This window comes from Puccinia triticina, chromosome 12A, assembly GCF_026914185.1.
Source record: "Puccinia triticina chromosome 12A, complete sequence".
NCBI classification, from domain to species: Eukaryota; Fungi; Basidiomycota; class Pucciniomycetes; order Pucciniales; family Pucciniaceae; genus Puccinia; species Puccinia triticina.
Window position 1 is genome coordinate 4,438,504 of NC_070569.1, and position 17,654 is coordinate 4,456,157.

Below are 17,654 nucleotides of genomic sequence, written 5' to 3' on the forward strand. Positions count from 1 at the left end.
AGATGGACAAGGCTGAACGGGATCTTTGGGAACCGGAGAAGCAGGGAGGCCAGTCAGGGAAAAGAGAAGATCGACGACGAGTCCCATCAGATGACGCTGGTCGATGCGCGCAAAAACAAAAACAAAAGACTCACCTAGCAGCACCTCAAACATTAGCCCAAAATGAGTTGAACCCGACATTGTCGGGTGATCTTGTGTGATGGCTGGCGGCGGTGGGGTTTGGAGTGAAGGCACGAGATTTGGAGTGTACGGGCGGTGTGGAGTGATGGGTGGGGATATCGGACAAGTGAAAGTCGCGCGGGATTGAAGCCGGTTTCAAGCCAGCGGGATTCCAGACATCTGGCAGGGATTCTCAGTCTACGACTGGGCTCGCGTGCACGTGCAAGCCCAGTCTAACACTGGCTGGTTGGAGGTTACATAGGTCCTGGAGACCTGGTTGTGTTCTCAATGGTGAGCCCAGCACCATTGGATTCTGGGCTTCCCAGCGCCGCGGTAGATTGTGGCTGGGGTGAAGTGTATTTAAGGGTGCTTGTCGGTAGGAGTCCTAGTTTGCCGAGTATCTCGCAACGGTTGGGAGGCTTGCGGTGGCAGTCTTTGTGTTTTCTTGCGATGGGTGACGGTCAGGAAAGAGAAGTGAGGGTGGAGGGTGCGCCTATAAATAGAGCGGCCTCTGGCAAAGTGGAATCGCCAGTCAACTCGCTGTGCTGCACTTCCAGCCAGTGAGTTGACTCAAGCCCCTCCGCTGCTGCGTTTGCACAGTTTGAGGGTGAAAGGTGATGACCCCCCTTTGCAACTTGCCTTAAATGCGGCGCGCTGGGGGTCATCTGCCCAATACTTGCACCCTCTCTAGAAGAGGATGGGTATTGGGCTGGGTGTTTTTTTGGGCTGTTTTTTATTTTTATTTTTTTATTTTGATTATTTTGTAGGGGAAACCCTTGATTTTTGTTTTTGTGATTGTCTGTCTTTAATAAACTCAGATAAGGAATGGTTTGGTTTGAAGAAAAAAAAAAAAGTCATGTTGGACTAAAATTAGCCTGTAAAAAATCCTACACATACAATTTTTGAAAAATTCAAAATCCTTCTTGATGGGGATGAAGACCTCCATCTTGGGCACACCCTGCCCACAATTATTATCCACTAGGTGGTTGTGTATATTCTTTATTATTTTTCACAAAAAAAAGAACCTCACACCATGAAAAAACTGAGGGTACTAGGTGGTAGGTGATGTGAAGCCAACTCCAGCCTTGACTTTAGCCATAAACTCATGGACAAGGGGTAGAACCCCCTGATGATGATCAAAGGGGCCATTGTCATTCAAAGGGAGCAAAGTTGGATTCCCACTGGAATTTCAGCATATGTTACTGAATGTCACCTGACACCTATTCACATCAATTTTTTCATGGTGTCAGAAGCCCAACCGTGACACGCGAGCATGTGTGTTTTATTCACATTAAGCCTCTCCCACACTTCATGCGTCCGACGGAGAGGCTATCCTCTTTGGGGGAGCAAGTGTTATGGCCTGGTGTTATACCTCTCCGGGGGAGAGTTGATGCCCGCTACAATTGTGTAGTCGGGTGGTACCTTTTCTTCCTTCCCCAGGGTTTTTACAGGTTATGAGTCCAGTGTTGCCTCTGTTGCGTGTTCAATTCCCATTGCCTACATCTTGCACGTGTCACACCTCCCCAGCTTGTTACCCTCACATAACATGGCATAACTGTGTTAGCTACTCCTAGTCTCATATATAAGCATATCATTGATTATTGGTTTAGGAGTGTGGTTGCCTTAAAATAGTTCCATGGTTCATGGGTGCCAAAAGTCCCATATTAAGATAAAAATAGTATAGTCTTCAAAAATAGCATTAGTATAGTAGCCAGTGTGCGTGAAAGTTGACAGTTAACAAGTCTGTTGGGGAGTAACACTTAGATTTGTATGTAGTTTCACACCAGCCCATTTGGTGTCCAATCCAATATCACCTCTGTTATCAGTGATATTGGCTTGCAGGGGAGTGTTATGGCCTGGTGTTATACCTCTCTGGGGGAGAGTTGATGCCCGCTACAATCGTGTAGTCGGGTGGTACCTTTTCTTCCTTCCCCGGGGTTTTTACAGCAAGGAGACCGACCTCCAAAGAAAGCCGGGGGGTCCCTGCTTGACAGCGTCCCCCCTCCAATAGACTAAGCTAAGTTAGGGCGATAGCGCGCAAGTCCCTCCTGCCGCACACCCCGCAGCAGCGGGAATTTGGTTCGAGGTCGCAAGCTCTTTGGGTGCCGTTTTTGTATTTCGACAAGAATGGTATTGCGACTTAAAGAGTTAGAAGGAGACTTGCAAGGGTTGAGTGGATTCAGTCAGTCGCGCTTCTCCCTGTCAAGAGTCTTCGATAATCCTGACCAAGATGTCCTTGTTCGGTATCCTTCAAATTTACCAAACGCAGACGCTCCCAAGCTTGAGCTGGAACAATATGTTGAGCATATGTCCATTCATTCCAAAGAACGCCGATAGATAAACAGCCCTCCTAACGACAAACGATGGGGTATCTGGACGCGATGTTGGAATAGGTGACCTCTGCCCATCTGGCCTCACGGATGATGTTTACGGCCCAATCAACATACGAAGATATTCTGGACAAGAGAGTGCTTGATTTAGGATGTGGATGTGGGATTCTTTCGATCGCTTCGAACCTCCTTGGCTCTGCGTATGTATCTACGGAACGACGCCCCAGAGCCTCCGCCAGCCATCCTCAAAACCACTCAACAAAAGAACACGTCTATCCTTCGTTTGATCCAGTTATACTTTGGGCATCGATCTCGATCCCGACGCTCTCCAAGTTGCCCGGAGCAATCTCGCTTCAATCGACATCTCAGACCCTACAATCGACTTTTTACAGGCCGATTTGAGTAGCCCTTCGTTTCGCAAACTCTTCGAAACTCGCAATGCCCATCACCCAGAGCCTTTCTTTGATACGGTCGTAAGTTTGGAAGGGGGATTATTCGTGATCTACCTCTGACCTGGAAGCTCAATAATTCTTTGTATTATTTATATATTGCTTTTGGTTGATGCAGGTGATGAACCCGCCGTTTGGCACCAAAAACAAAGGGATCGATATCGTCTTTTTGGAGATAGCCTGCCAAGTCAGTCAATCACCAGCCCTGACGATGTAACTGCGATAACCTTAGCCAGTCAAGATTTTTTTGTTTGGTCTCCAGATGTCGAAATTCGCTGTTTACTCACTCCACAAGACAAGCACGCGCAAATTTGTTCAGAAAAAGGCCAATGAATACGGGTTTGATGCTGAAGTCGTAGCCGAAATGAGGGTAAGGATCTCATCTTCCATACAGTGTGGCCTTTCGCTCAGACAGCATACTTACAGAATCTGACTTGGCTGGCTTATCAAGTACGACCTGCCAAAAACAATGAAGATTCACAAGCAAAAAACTTTAGACATTGCAGTGGATTTTTGGAGATTCCAAAGGATTTAAGTAATAATTACTCCCAAGTTTGCGAGCCAATCGCGACTACGTACGCGCTCCTTCCTAACGGGACCGAAAAGCATTATAGACAGCGCTTTCATGTTTATAATTTGACCACCTGATCACTCGAATAACCTAACGTTTTCAGCATTCCCCCTATGTCACCCTGTGAGTTATATCCAGGACCCTTGCAACCAGCTACCGCGCATATTAAACTGTAATAATAGTCCATGCTTTCAATCACCAAGTTTTGTCTAAAATAATATCTATTGCTTGCTTTCTCACCTGTCTGGCCCACAAACGATGATCATTTTCTTCTTGTTGGAGTTATTACTTCCCACCCATTTTCTAATGTCTGATAGTTCCAAACGCCCCACCTTATCTATCAGCTTGCTTGAAACCTGGTTTGAAGCTTGATCCGCAACAAGTAACTTGAAGTTCATCGATTCCGGGTATGCTGATTGATAGCTTTGTATTTCGTCTAAAAGGTACGCGGATTCCAAGGAACGTGCTAGATAGATGAGTTGGAAGTTGGGTAAGCCAACTGGTGTTTGAGGACTGAGTGGCTGAAAGGTCCGACGGAGAAGTTGGATTGCCGGGGTGATTCCGGTTCCCGCAGCGATCTGAAGCCGCAGACAGAGATCCTAATCACACGATGGTCGAAGAATCTGAAGCTGGTGGGACCTGATCACGTACGAATACTAGTTCATCTATTTCGCCCTTCGGATACCACCACGTCGGAACTGGTCCTCTGATCTCAAGCTGGTTCCCCGGTGTCTTGATGTGGTGCAAATAAGTAGACATGTCTCCGTCCTGATATCTCTTGACGAGTAACTCGATCGTGGATTTGTCCTCCGTTCGATCAGTGGGATCCTTCGGACCTTGGGGTGGAGTGATGGATGAAAGGGGTGTATAGGGCCGTTCGATCTGGACTGCGGGATGTTTGACGTAGACAGACTCGATGTAAAATGGGCTGTCAACAGGTTCTAGAGCTGGAAGGGAGACATCTATCCCGATCAAGGCTGCATCAGCAGTGAGAAGCTTGGAGTTACTGATGTGAAAGGGTCGATATCGATCTGCTTTCATCTCCTCATCCCTCGAAGGTGAACGATAATAAGCCCAGACTGTTCCTGAGGCTACCAAGAGCACTGAAGCGGCGATGAAACTGCGAGGGTTCTGGGCAAAGGCTGGCCTGAGCCGAACTGATAATTTGCTGGAATCCGATTGGGAGTATCGTAGTCTCAGCTCATGAGGATGCGGCCGCGTTCTCGGTGGAAAGAGGGTCGTTGTGCAGCCTCGAGCCAGTCGTCGGGAGTTGGATAGGATGGCCATCGCAAGTTTCCCGAGGACCCAGATGACAGGCACGTTCGTACTTGGATCCCCAAAACTGAGCCAGGTGCTTATATAATCACTTCCGGTGCCACCCTTGACACTGTGCACTACGAGTATGCAATTTAGAACAATTTTGCTACCATAGAGAAACAAACATAGAAGGCAAGAGATACGACTGAGAGCCTGGATGGTACAAATTTGTGTAGGCGTGATGTTGAAGGAGAGAAAGAGAAGCAAAGGAAGATAACCGGGAAAAGGGAAAATCCCAAGAGCGCGGATAAAGGGGTTAGCAAAGGTCAGATTGAGCCTTGGGTTTGACCGCAAGCGTTGCGTCAGCCTTGCTTGGTGCCGGCGGTTTATGTATGCGACAGCTGATCTGCCTCGATGTGGGTGATACGGGCACGGAGGTCGCGGAGTTCCTCTACAATCAGCTGGAGCTGGCGCTTCTGCTCGTCTTCGCTTTCCATGAGTTTGAGCAGCAATGTCACCACTGTCGGATGGAGGCTGACGCCGCCATTCTGGTCTCGATTGGCGGGGTCTGCCAAGAGTGCCATGAGGTACTGGAGAGGAAGGTAGTCGTCTGAGGAGGGGACTGGCGGGCGGCTGGGGGTGTTCGTGGAGGTGGGCGGGTTCCAAGTTGATCACGTCGGGGGACGTGCCGTTGGGGGCCGACGCGTCGTTAATGCTGGTGTGAATCGAGTCCAACGAAGGGTTTGCTTAGCTGTAAATGGGTCGGGGAATTGCCTTATCAATCTGCCAAGTAATAAGAGACGCGTTGTTGATCAGCTCAGGCACGCTTGGGATTGGTTCTATTCTTGGTTTGATTGCTCACCTGACGATAACAGACACGTTGCTTGATCAGCCCAGGCACGTTCGGTATGTATTGGTTCCAATCTCGGTGCCGAGAGAAAAGAACTGGCACCAGGTGCTCAGACACAAACAAGCACAGCCGCAGTTGTGGTAAAAGCTATGAATCCCCTTACATGTTTTGGAGGCAAACTTGAATTTACACAACCCCAGCCTCCTCCAGCTCTGCAGCAAATTTTCAAAGCATCTCGCAGGATGGTCCCCAAGGGTGCAGGCAATCTGCAAGCCTGAGGCCTGCAGATGTGAATGTAGACCAGGTTCAACTTTCAAGGACGTGCTACTTGGAATGGAGAGACCAGAGATGATTTACTGATTGCTCATCATGAGTTGACCAACTCTCATGTCGTGATTACTGTTTTTTTTATCCGAAACAGGTTGGTAGGGGTATGTCGTTGGGTAACAGGATTTTATATAGGCTACAGATACACTGAAGGAACTAGGTATGGTTTAGAGCAGTAATAGCGCGTTTCTGGGGATGAGGAGGCAGTGAAGTTGAGCAAAAGGGAGATAAATATGTAAGTATGCGTAAGGCTACAAAAATCCAGAACAATCAAGCACGAATTTTTCCTCGAATGTGATTTTTTGGACCAACAGTCCTAGCCAGAGGAGTGAACAAGAAATAGGGTACAAGCTGGGTAAGTCTGACAGCGCCAGTGTTGGTGATGACCAGCGGAGAGAACGAAAGGACGGACCTTGTAAGATGAGATTCGAGTCAAAGATCTTGATCAAAGGAGATTGCTCGCGAAGGTCATCATCATCGTCAGGCGGATCTTGATGAGCACCCTCACTCATCCAGAATTTGGTCGGGAACTTCTTAAGCAGATGGGTTTTTACATATTTCGAATCTTCTTTGGACGAGATTATCAGCGATTTCTTTTCTCCTACGTCCTCCCCATCGTCATCATCGCCATCATTTTCTAGGCTTTCTTTGTCCTTGATCGCGGTCGCCGTCTTTTGGAGGTCTTCGAGTGCCGGGATCTTCGTTAAAACCTGAATCCACGTTTCGCCAACCCGCATGAATGGATACATCTTAGCTCACAATCCACATAAGACCTAGATGCTTTAAAAAACCTTTGGGCAGACGAGAGAATACGCAACTTGTCCACCGGCAAGTATTATTAACTTTTTCAACAATTTAGAGTGTTGGTTAGCGACGAAGGGCGTCAAAAAGATCTGAAAGCCGGTCAAGATCTTGCGAGCTCTCGCGATCTTTAAGGACCTCTTCAATTCGAACTGGTGTAATTTTTCTCCTTCTAAGTCTTTCAGTTCATATTCTTCCTCATCTACCCAAATCCATCCACAATTTCGTTAACAAGAAGGTCAAAGACAACGCGGGATGTATCACAGACGAAATATTCTAGTTTAGACGAGAAGAAAAAAAAGAGAGAGAGAGAATGCTTACCCACGAACTGGTTCCTTTTGACGCATTCCTCGGCCCATTTGTGGTTGACGATAGAGCAACCCAGGACGATACAGCTAAGGAACTTCTCAGTCCGAGCGATTTTGTTCGTCAACAGATGCGTGCAGCCGTCGTCGAGTGAGGGAGTAGAGTCGATGAACTTGGCGCCCATCTTGACCAGTTTCTGGGTGAAGATCGATCCGGAGATCGGCGTTAGTTAGCGCGCCGTATTGGACGCGATCTGAGGAGAAATCTACTCACGTTGGAAATCTTAGACTCGATCCTGGCACCACTCTCAGTGATACAGATCTTTTTGGAGCTCGATGGGCCAGCGAGAACGGGATGGGCTTTCGACCCCGATGTCGATTTAGTTTTCCGCGGGAGATGGTCGACTGGCTTCGACTTGGACAGATTATCCAGCTCCGGGTCCTCGGCCTTGATCTTCTTCTTAGGTTTTTTGGCGCTCTTGATCTTCAGGGATTCCAGATCCGTCAGGGACTCCAGATCACTATTTTTTGCTTCCTCATCACGTGCCGTCTTGCTGCCTCCACTCGCTCGTTTTCCTTTCCTTTTGGATAAAGCTTGGGGCCGGATCGAACTCGGCAGCTCTCCGTTGTCACTGGAACTCTCCTCACCCCGCTCATCCTCTCGTTTGTCCTCTTTCACAGTCTTTTCACTCTCGTCAGATCGACGGCCTCGCTTCAAATTCGACTGTTTTTTATCATCTTTTTTGATCACAATCTCGCTCTGATCACCATCGCTCTCGCTTCCAGATAATCTTCGATGGCTATCGTGAGATCGCTTTCTACTGGCTGACTGCTTAGCTTTCTTGGGCGGCTGTCCGAAGAATCCACCATCGTCCATCCCAACAGACGGCCCACCTGAGATCCGCTTCTTTTTTTTCTCCTTTTCGTGCAGATTCATATCTTCAGCCGCGCTTTTGACGTTCTGTACAGCCAGTTGGGCTGCTTTCCGAGTTGATGAACGTGTGAGTGAGAGTGGGGCCTTGGCACTGGCCCCCACTGTAGCCTTCTTCGTCGAAACTGACTGCTTGACTGATTTGGTAAATTTGGACTGGAGTGGTGTCGAAGTTTTACTGCTTTCTTGCCCACCCACGCTTGCAAGTTGATCATTCCCCACGCTTGCAAGTTGATCAGTCGAGGAGGTTACGGATTGCTGAGCAGTGGTATCAAGCTTTTTGGCCTCGGTGTCGGTACTCGTTTCCTTCTTGGTTTTCTTCGATGGATTGGGGTCTAATTCAGCCAGGTCGGAGGAGCGCTTTCGGGGCGATGATCGACTGGGCTCTGGTGTGATCAAGGCAGGTGCATGGCCCTCTACTTCTCTCGGTGTCAGCGATTCTTGGCTTGAGGGTTTTCTAGGAGTCTCCAGTGTCTCAATTCCTGCTACCTTTAAGATGTCTGAAGCAGTAAGACTCGAAAGTTCAGTAGAGTCTGATATCAATCGCGGTTTTCGCTTGACGCGTTTAACTGCAGGAACTTCTGCGCCAGATTCTGAATTGTCCAGAAGATTATCGCTTTCTGATATTACTTTTGACGCTGAAGGCTGAGGGTTCACATCTTTTTGGGGTGGTGTCATTGAAGAGATATCTGCCAGAGGTGTTTTGTTAATTCTTGAGGGCAGGAGTGACATATCCCGTTTCTTCTGCTCCTTAACTTCGGTACGTTTGGTCCACTTGTAGATTCCATCAGGCGTTCGGGTTGTTTGCCCGACCAATTCACATATGTTCACACCATCAGGAAAGGTGAGATGATGTGGCTGGATACTTTGCTTTGCCCAATTTTGGAAGCAATCTTCGATGTAGTGGTGGTTCACAATCTGAATTCCAGTCTTGTTAGCATAATCCACTTTCGAGCCTGCCTTGCTGGTTTGTAAAATGAAGCGGTAGTAAGCGTCAGTAGGCTATCCTTAAAAAACCAAAGTCACAGACGAAGTATTCACTTGGCAGCCACGACCATGAACGTGTTGCTGGCGAGGGTGCCACTAAAGGTCAGATGCATTTTCTCGATTAGCTTTATTAGATGGGAACGAGCCATTCCAGCGTAATTGGTGACCGTGATTGGCTTGCTTGCGGGGTCACATCCACTGATGGGCCCTGGGGGGCAGGGGAAGTCTAGCAACCTTTCTGTTGGAGGTCTGATTGCGAAAGTAGGGGAGTCGAGATTGTTCAAGATGCATAAGATCCAGTGTAGGGTTCCGATCTTCTTGCCAGCTTCCCAGGCTAGCCAAAACTCCCATCCAGATCGGCATTCACAAATCACGATATCGGAGCTCTTCAACTTCTGTTCGGCATTAATAGCGTCGTTCAAGATCTTTGGGTCCGACCGAGACTTATCAAGCTCAGTGAGTTTCAAACTACCACTATCAAACACCTTTGCTCCAAGCTCTTCAATCCTTCTAGCCAAAGTCTTCCGCGCTGAGAAACTAAGACCTAGGGAAGAGACCAAATATACAGACTTGTTCTGGAATTCACGATACGCCGGAGTGTCTTCGAGCGAATGCTGCGGTATTTTGGACGAGTGCTTAATCGGCGGAATGTCCTCCAAAGAATCTGGGTTGGTGACTTGCAAGTAATCAGACAAACCCTGACTCACAGGTCTCGGCGATATCTTCTGGGCAGCGAAAGCCATATCAGTGGCTTTCTTGTGCGAAAGAGATTCTAGCTCGGGGTCTTCCTCGATTGGCCTTCTAGTTGTGGGCGGAAGTTTGGTACCCGGCAGGCCGTTAATTCCGTGCTGACAATCTGCCGACAGCGACGGAGAGCGGGGTGCGAGGATAGCGGGAGAAGGGAACTCAAAAGGCTGCTCTGAAATAACACGGCGGAAGGAGACTGAGTGGTGAAACCTGCAGAAGACTACCAATCAGCCAAGAGAATCGATCTATGCTCCGCCGCCAACGTTGAAAACATGTGTATTTCCAGAGTAAGCCAACCCACCAGTGTGGTAGGACGATCTTGAGGCCCAATTCAACCTTTAATTTGTTGGCGATCTTGTAGTCCCTCGTATTTTCATCGCAGCAAATCAGATGGGTTACTTCTTTTGTTAAACCTTTCCTGAACTGACCGCCCCAAGCTTGGACACAAGCTTGAATCAATTCGACATCGGCCAGAGGTAGTCTTGCACCCGAGTCCAAAGCAATCACGATCCCAGAGAGGAACTTGTAAGGATCGGGCGAATATGCACCGGTTGGTAGTAGTTTGTCGAGATCATAAGATTGGGTGACCCATATCGATGTGACAAGATGAATGGAGCGATGGACTCTGGAGTCGTGAGCTTCCTTCTCGCTGTCTTGTTCGTGCTCGTTCACGTTGCCCGGAGAAGATTGAGCTTGATATGAAAAGGAAAGAATGTTGCCAGCTTCGTCATCCCATCTACCCAGAGCGATGTATTCAGGCAAGTGTAAGGAGTTGGTGATAATATGAGTGGTCTGAGTGAGATCGAAGCGAGGCTTGAGGTTAGGTATGAGACGCTTTGAAGGAGCAGCTGGATCGGTGGGATCTGTAGGCGGATAAGCTTGGATTGAAGCTAAGACCTTCTCGATATCCGGGGTTGATTCTGAGGCGATGCTGGCCTGGTTGTGTGTGAGAAACGCTTTGAGCTGAGGAGACGCAGATTTTTGTTTTGTCCGGTTTGAAAAGATTTTGGGTCAAGAGGCCAGAGTCAGTCACAAGATTGCTGCCAATTCACTTAAAAAGGTTTTGACAGCGTATACCTGTATTGCTAAGATCGTGGGCACTGAAGGGTCAATGAAGACGGTAAGGTTCTTGAAGATATCTGTTGGACTGGTTGGGATTATCTCCCGATCAGATGTCGTAGTCGAAGTCATCACCAAACAGAAAACCAATGAGTATCCTGCTGCTTTCGCGTTTCCGTGACCCGTGTTTGTCGTCGTAATAGCTCCGCGTCCTGTCCTCCTAGATTCTCATTCTCCCTCGATGCTCTGTCACGTGGGCTTCTTCGTTCAACTTCGTCTTGATTTCCTGTTTCTCTTGCGGTCGTTCGAGTTCGATAATGGGCTTTATTGAATCTGTGGATGGATTGACATTGATCAGAAATCATGGATTGAAATATCCCATTCAACCCGGACTCCCGACGTGGGGGACTACCGGGGCCCCGCAGAAAGCTAAACCGCATTGAATAGGACCCCGGAGTGGAGCAGCTACACTTTTATGTTTGTTACCGGGAGCGCAGCGGGAGGTGGGTGGAGTCCATGGGGATCGCCCAGCCGCGCCCTGTACGACATGAGCCATCTAGCATGTCAGATGAGGCGTAATGCCTCGCCACGCGCCTCGGCTGGAGCTAAGGGCCGTACAGGGCGGCAAGGGGAGAATGGAAGCCAATGCCCCTGGATGAGATCCTCTTGTATCAAGGTCTAGGGCCCTCTCCTGGACCTAGCTCCTTTCCCCCAGCGCTCTCTACGTAGAACCCACTCTACTCCGCTTCCCGCCGAATCCCATCCTCCTCACCTTCCAGACTGCTCCATCCTCCGAGCCTAAAATTTCTCAAAAACCTTGGAAACTATAAGCCCAAATCATCAACACCCTTACTATCTCCGACAAACTTTCATCAGTATCAACAACCTTAACAATCTTCCTGCCCAGAACCCTCATTATTCCAATTAGTCTCCAAAAAAAAAAAAAAAAAACCCTATCCACATAATCACCAACGTTAAACTATCCCCAACCTAATCCCCTCACAATGTCAGACTTGAATATCCAAGACACAACAAGTAGCGTGAAAGCCGCGACCCAACAAACTGCCCAAGCGGCAGGTGAGGGAAGCCAAACGGCCCACCATCCACAATCAGCCCCCATTGGCGGACCAGACCCAGCGGCCACCACGTCACAAGGCCCCAGAATCCCCCCTAAGCAACCTAAGCCAAAACAACCAAAAACCAAACAGGCCCCGGAACAACCAAAAGCCAAACCCGTCACTCGCGCTGCCACCAAAAATCCCCCCCACCCTCCACAATCAGATCCGACCCAAGGGGCCACCTCTAACGAGAACCCGGTGGATCCCGAGATAGGGGAGATGTTCAGTACCCCAAGACGTGAGTTCTCATCAGTCATTGACAAGATACTACACATCACTCAAGAATGACAGAAAACCCACCTCCTGCATGCAGAAACACCAGCAGCAGAATCCGGGCCAATCGCAATCAACATCGACAATGAGTCCAATGAAGAATCCAAACAAGAAGCCCGGAGGATTCTCATGGCTAAGATGATCAAAGCAGAGAAAGCCGGAGACGAAGTCAAGGCGGAACGTTACTCCAAGATGTATGAAGCCGTACTCGCAGACCAAAGGCCCAAACATCGGAAGACAGCCGTAGATACCGAGGTCAGAGCGGCTTTTCAACCTCCGGTCATCCCCCAGAAGAGGCCTTCAGTTGCCGAGGAGGTGACGCAAGTAAGGAGTATAAAATTCATAGTGGGCCAGACCAACTCTCACGACGATGGAGGGTTCACGCTGTATTTCCACAAGCTACTACTCGAATGCAAAGGACCATTGCCCTTACCAATCTTCAATCGCGAATGGCAGGAGAATGCTCTATCCAACGTTGTAACAGCTGCGCTACGCTAAAAAAAGCGGTCATTTAGCGCAGCGCAGCGGTCACACCGCTACACCCCCACGGCATTTAGCGGAAGCTGTCAAGAAACCGCTTCTGCTAACGCTAAATTTAGCGGTGAGCTGATTTTCTTTCAGAGGCCTCAGCGTTAGCGCAGCGGAAATTTAGGCGCTAAAGCTGCAAGATAGCGCAGCGCAGCGCAAATACTGCTACGTGAGCGCTTCCTGGCCGCTAAAGGCTGCACACACCGCTAAACTCTGCGCCAGCCGCCAAAAGCTGCGCACTTGCGGCCCACTGCAGCCTAGATGTATGTACAACTCACCGGTTGCCCTTGAGCTTGATCAATACGTGGTCACCAGAATCCGTCTCCGCCGTTCTCCGCCGTTCTTATCATGGTTCGGCATCTAAATTCTGGTATACGTGCGGACCCAGTCCCAGACTCCGACAGCAATCAACCATCTACCCCCCCTGATACTGGAAATGGAAACATTCCGCCTCAATTGGAACGCCGGGAGTCTACTTGTCTTCGTACCCCACTCACTTGGCTAGGATTCATATCGACCCAAGGCGATTCTCGACGTTCGCTGGTGCCTGAAACTCCTGCTCCTGCCACTAGACGGCCCCGTGTTCCAAAGAACAACAACACTACAGTTACTGTTGCCTCAGGAGATGAAAACAACAATGAACCTTTCGACCGCTGCGCTACCGCTAAAATCAGCGGAAAAGCGCTGCGCTACCGCTGATTTTAGCGGTTTGCCGCTACGTGGCCGCTATTTTTAGCTCGCTAAAATACAAATTTTTTCTTAGGGAATTTGAATAGCGGAAGCGGTAGCGGTTTGAGCGCAGCGCAGTGGTGCACAAAACCGCTGCGCTGAGCTTTTCGAAGCTTAGCTGTTACAACGTTGCTCTATCCCACCACTCCAAGAACCGTCCAAAAACTGACGAAACAGCCGCAGAGAAAGGACTACGCTATCATGGCTACCCAGTCCCGGACGAATTCTCGCAAAATTTCTCAGACTGGACCTTAAATCATCGGGTTTTCCATCAGACAATGCAAGATCGGTACAATTACCCGGTTCTAGCGGAGTGGATCCTTGTCCACAAAGAGCATTGCGACAAACTCCACCGCAAACACGGCTTCATGGTGGCCCTCCAATACGACGTTCGCATCCGGAACAACGCCTTCGCCTTCAGAGTCGAAGAAGAAGGAGATGAGTCTTTCTCAGATATCTCAAAGTTCAAACCAGAGACCGCCGACGAGATGATCTCGATGTGCCAGGACTTCAACGAAATCAACCTCGCCGAGAACCCATACGCCATCGGCGACGACAGGGTTGGAGGAGATCCCATCAAGGGGATCAAGCCCCAAAAACAACGTCAGTCCAACCACCAGTTGAACCAACAAGCCCAACCGACATCGGCCAAACTCAAAGCCAAGGCAGCCACAGAAGAGAATGTGACATTGACCTCCGGTCCAGCGTCCCTCCCCCCCAAGCCGGAAAGAGCGCAAAGTAGAGCTCCCCCGGGAAGCAGCTACAAGGGCAACCAATACAACCCCAACCACGTCGGTGGGAGAACTTGCAACAGAGCCCGCAAGCAGTAGGTCCCAATTCAGTAATCCCTACTCGTCCCCTCTTTCCTTCTTTCATTTCCCCCCTTCTCCCTTCAAACATTGCACATCACTCCATATCGCCAACCCCTCCCCCCACCACAACCTGTGCATCCCTGTTCCTTTTTCCTTTATCTCACATCTAAATCACCAACCCCCCCACTCCGTCTATGCTTGAATCATATCATGTCATTCCATCTCCACTCCTAAGAACCAGAAATACACCAATCCTTTGTGATCCTAACTATGTACCTGGTTGTCATTAAAACTAGGAATGCAATCGTTGAAATGCAAAGCCCCCCTGAGTCCCACACCGTGAGCGCGCCCTGTGAGTCAAATGAGTCACGGCCCATCTGGCCGACAAAAGTCATCTGCGAAATGAACATCGCAGAATGGACCAAAGCGCTGCAGACAGCAAACCTCTCAGACACCTATCGAGACGTGCTGAAAGGTTTCCAAGAAGGATTCCACCAAGGCATCCCGGACCATGACCTCGGACCAGATTTACCATACTACATGCCCCCCAACCATCAGGGAGCCTTATTAGCTAGGGAAAAGATAGAAGCCACAATAGCCAAGGAAATCGAAGCCGGGAGAATGTTTGGTCCATTCTCCCACGAACAGCTAATGGAGCGTTACTCCTTCTTTCGCACCAACCCGCTAGGAGCCGCGGTGAACGGAGATGGGACGGTGCGACCAATCAACAACCTGTCCTTCCCCAGGAATGACCCCAGAATCCCGTTGGTCAACTCCTTTGTGGACAAGCTAGACTACCTCACAACGTGGGACGATTTTGAAACAACATCTTGATTCCTAAGGCGTCAGACACAACCGCTACTCCTAGCCATATTCAACTGGGAGAAGGCATACCGCCAAATCCCAACAGCCGAAAGCCAGTGGAGATACCTAATGGTAAAAGATTTCAACGGCGGTATCCTCATTGACACCCGTATCACATTCGGCGGCGTAGCAGGCTGCGGCTCGTTCGGCAGACCAGCAGATGCTTGGAAGGACCTGATGAAAAGCGAATTCGACCTGGTAGAAGTCTTTTGCTGGGTTGACAACAATCTATTTGTCAAAACCCTCAACTCTAAGGTGGAAATGGATCACATAGTCAAGCGATCAGAACAGCTGGGGGTCAAGACTAATGCAACAAAGTACTCTCCATTCAAGGAGGAACAGAAGTACATTGGTTTCGTCTGGAACGCCACCAAGAAAACTGTTTGCCTGCCCAACAACAAGAAGTACCAACGAGTTCAGCAGGTCAAGGCCTTCCTCACCCCAAATGCGGAATTTTCCTTTGCGCAAGTGGAAAAGTTGGCGGGAAGATTAAATCACGTATCTTATATCCTCCCGCAGCTGCGTTGTTACTTGAACAGTCTATACAGGTGGCTAAACGACTGGATCCACAGAAGAACGGAGCGGACGCTACCAGAAGACGCCAAGACAGACCTAGAATACTGGTTATCGACACTCCTCCAGTACAAGGAAACACGAATGATCCAAAACCTGGACCCTATCGAAATTGGGTGGGTGGGCGATGCGTCTACCGGTTTCGGCATTGGAGTCCTCATCGGCAAACGTTGGGCCCAATTCCAACTAACCCAAGAATGGGACAAAGGCCCAGAACCCAAGAGAGACATAGCCTGGCTGGAGACGGTGGCAATCAGACTAGGACTCATCGCTCTCCAGCAACTAAAGATCAGACCAGGGAAGACCCTGATCGTCTGGACCGACAACACGACCACGGAGGCGGTGATACGCCAAAGGAAATCAAAGCACCCCGCGGTGAATGAGGAATGGAAAATCATCCAAAAGATTCTAGTAGACATGGAAATCAACATCGTCTCAAGACGTGTCTTGTCTGGTGAGAACGCTGCAGACGCTCTATCTTGCGGAGACAGGTCGGGACACGACATGCAGTTCCAGGTAGTGATAGTCGTCCCATGGGACTTGGAGAACAGACTGTTTCAAGTGTGAAACACACAAAAACTTGTATCCATCGCCCACAATCTCCCAATAAAACTTGTTCATCCTTTCCTTTGTCCTCTGAAATAAATACTCCTGTCAACTGCTCCCACCTATCCGAAACTCCCACTCCAGTCTGAGCTTAATTCCCTCTAAACGCTTCCAGAAACATGGCAGCACCAGAAGAGTTAAAGAAACTCTCCACGCTAGCCAGGAAAGGCTCTGCCCCGAGAGAATTATCCCCACAAGACAAACACTACCTCCTCGGTTATAGGTGGAACACGTTAGCATGCTACAATTCCGCAATCAACAAGTATCTGAAGTTTGCCAAGGAAACCAATTGATTGCCATTCAACCTCCCCCTCTCCGCGAGAGACATTTTTGACTTCTGCTACTGGGCAGGGAAAACTTACGAGTCGAGAGCAAGCCACAAGGTTTCCTCGGTAACCCTCGCGAAATACATTGCCGGAATCCAAATGTGGCATACCATGCACGACGCAATCTACCCGCTAGAGACCAAGAATAAAGTGGCAACACTCCTCAGGTCTTCCGCCTACGTCGACGCCAAAACGGAAGGGAAGCCAAAGAAAGGGGCCATCACCCTCCGCCACCTAGTCATGCTCACCACTGCCTGGATCAAAGGGACGCCCTTCCAGAAGGCCCTACTTGATCTATGCCTAGCTGCTTTCTGGGGGCTCGCTCGCCTTGGGGAATTGACATACAACAACAAGACAGGGCCCCTCAGATGGTCAGCGGCCGTCCTAACAAGCGACGTTGCCCTATGGACGGAAGGCCTCAAGAAAAAGGCAACTGTAACGATCCGCGGCGCGAAAACTGCCGGCCCCGGAGACACGCAAGAGCTCCACCTCACCTCACTGAAACTCATGCTCTGCCCAATCCTTGCCCTAGAGAGGAGAATTCGAGACGCCAAAGGCCAGGACACCTCCCTCTTTGGTTACTGGGAGAACGGGGCTAGGATGCACCTCACCAAATCGTCTGCATGCCGCACGCTAGCACAGTTCTGGAACTCCAAGGGATTCACCGGCATCTCGGGCCACTCCTTCCGGGTGGGAGGAGCAACCTTCCTCAATTCCGCAGGAGTGTCAAAAGAATCCATATGCTGGGCCGGGAGATGGACTTCTGACTGCTATCAGCTCTACATCCGCAACTACTCCAGAGAAGACAAGGCCAACAAGCAGAATATCCTTTGAGAACTTCGGGAGAGCTGGAACAATTAATCAGAATCCCCCTGGCCCAATTTGTACCTCAGTGTGACGAAAGGAAAGGAACTACCTTGCTTACCTACATTCCACATGGGTTTCAGTAGAAGCATGGCTCAGGCACCGGGCTCCGGACCTCTTAGGCCGGAGTTACAGGTCTAGCGCCTGTGCCATAACACCCTCAGGTGTTCTATGCTTTGGGAGGATCC

The 17,654-nt window shown here is 49.5% G+C and overlaps 3 protein-coding genes across 3 annotated transcripts; 1 reads left to right on the top strand and 2 right to left on the bottom strand.

Moving 5' to 3' along the window:
* Window positions 1-2,286: 2,286 nt before the first annotated feature.
* PtA15_12A427 (uncharacterized protein) lies at window positions 2,287-3,473 on the top strand (the record flags this gene model as incomplete). The annotated part of the gene is made up of 7 exons (XM_053162035.1): window positions 2,287-2,341; window positions 2,429-2,457; window positions 2,553-2,689; window positions 2,782-2,962; window positions 3,057-3,125; window positions 3,201-3,308; window positions 3,390-3,473. 7 exons carry the CDS (start codon window positions 2,287-2,289, stop codon window positions 3,471-3,473), a joined length of 663 nt encoding a protein of 220 aa, XP_053025993.1.
* A 94-nt stretch (window positions 3,474-3,567) lies between these two features.
* PtA15_12A428 (uncharacterized protein) lies at window positions 3,568-5,350 on the bottom strand (the record flags this gene model as incomplete). The annotated part of the gene is made up of 4 exons (XM_053162036.1): window positions 3,568-3,679; window positions 3,750-4,087; window positions 4,161-4,896; window positions 5,166-5,350. 4 exons carry the CDS (start codon window positions 5,348-5,350, stop codon window positions 3,568-3,570), a joined length of 1,371 nt encoding a protein of 456 aa, XP_053025994.1.
* Window positions 5,351-6,194: 844 nt separating this feature from the next.
* On the bottom strand, window positions 6,195-10,905 carry PtA15_12A429 (uncharacterized protein; the record flags this gene model as incomplete). The annotated part of the gene is made up of 8 exons (XM_053162037.1): window positions 6,195-6,259; window positions 6,356-6,653; window positions 6,762-6,946; window positions 7,066-7,246; window positions 7,324-8,944; window positions 9,022-9,924; window positions 10,016-10,677; window positions 10,792-10,905. The coding sequence occupies 8 exons, from the start codon at window positions 10,903-10,905 to the stop codon at window positions 6,195-6,197; spliced, it is 4,029 nt and encodes a 1,342-aa protein (XP_053025995.1).
* Between the last annotated feature and the right edge of the window lie 6,749 nt (window positions 10,906-17,654).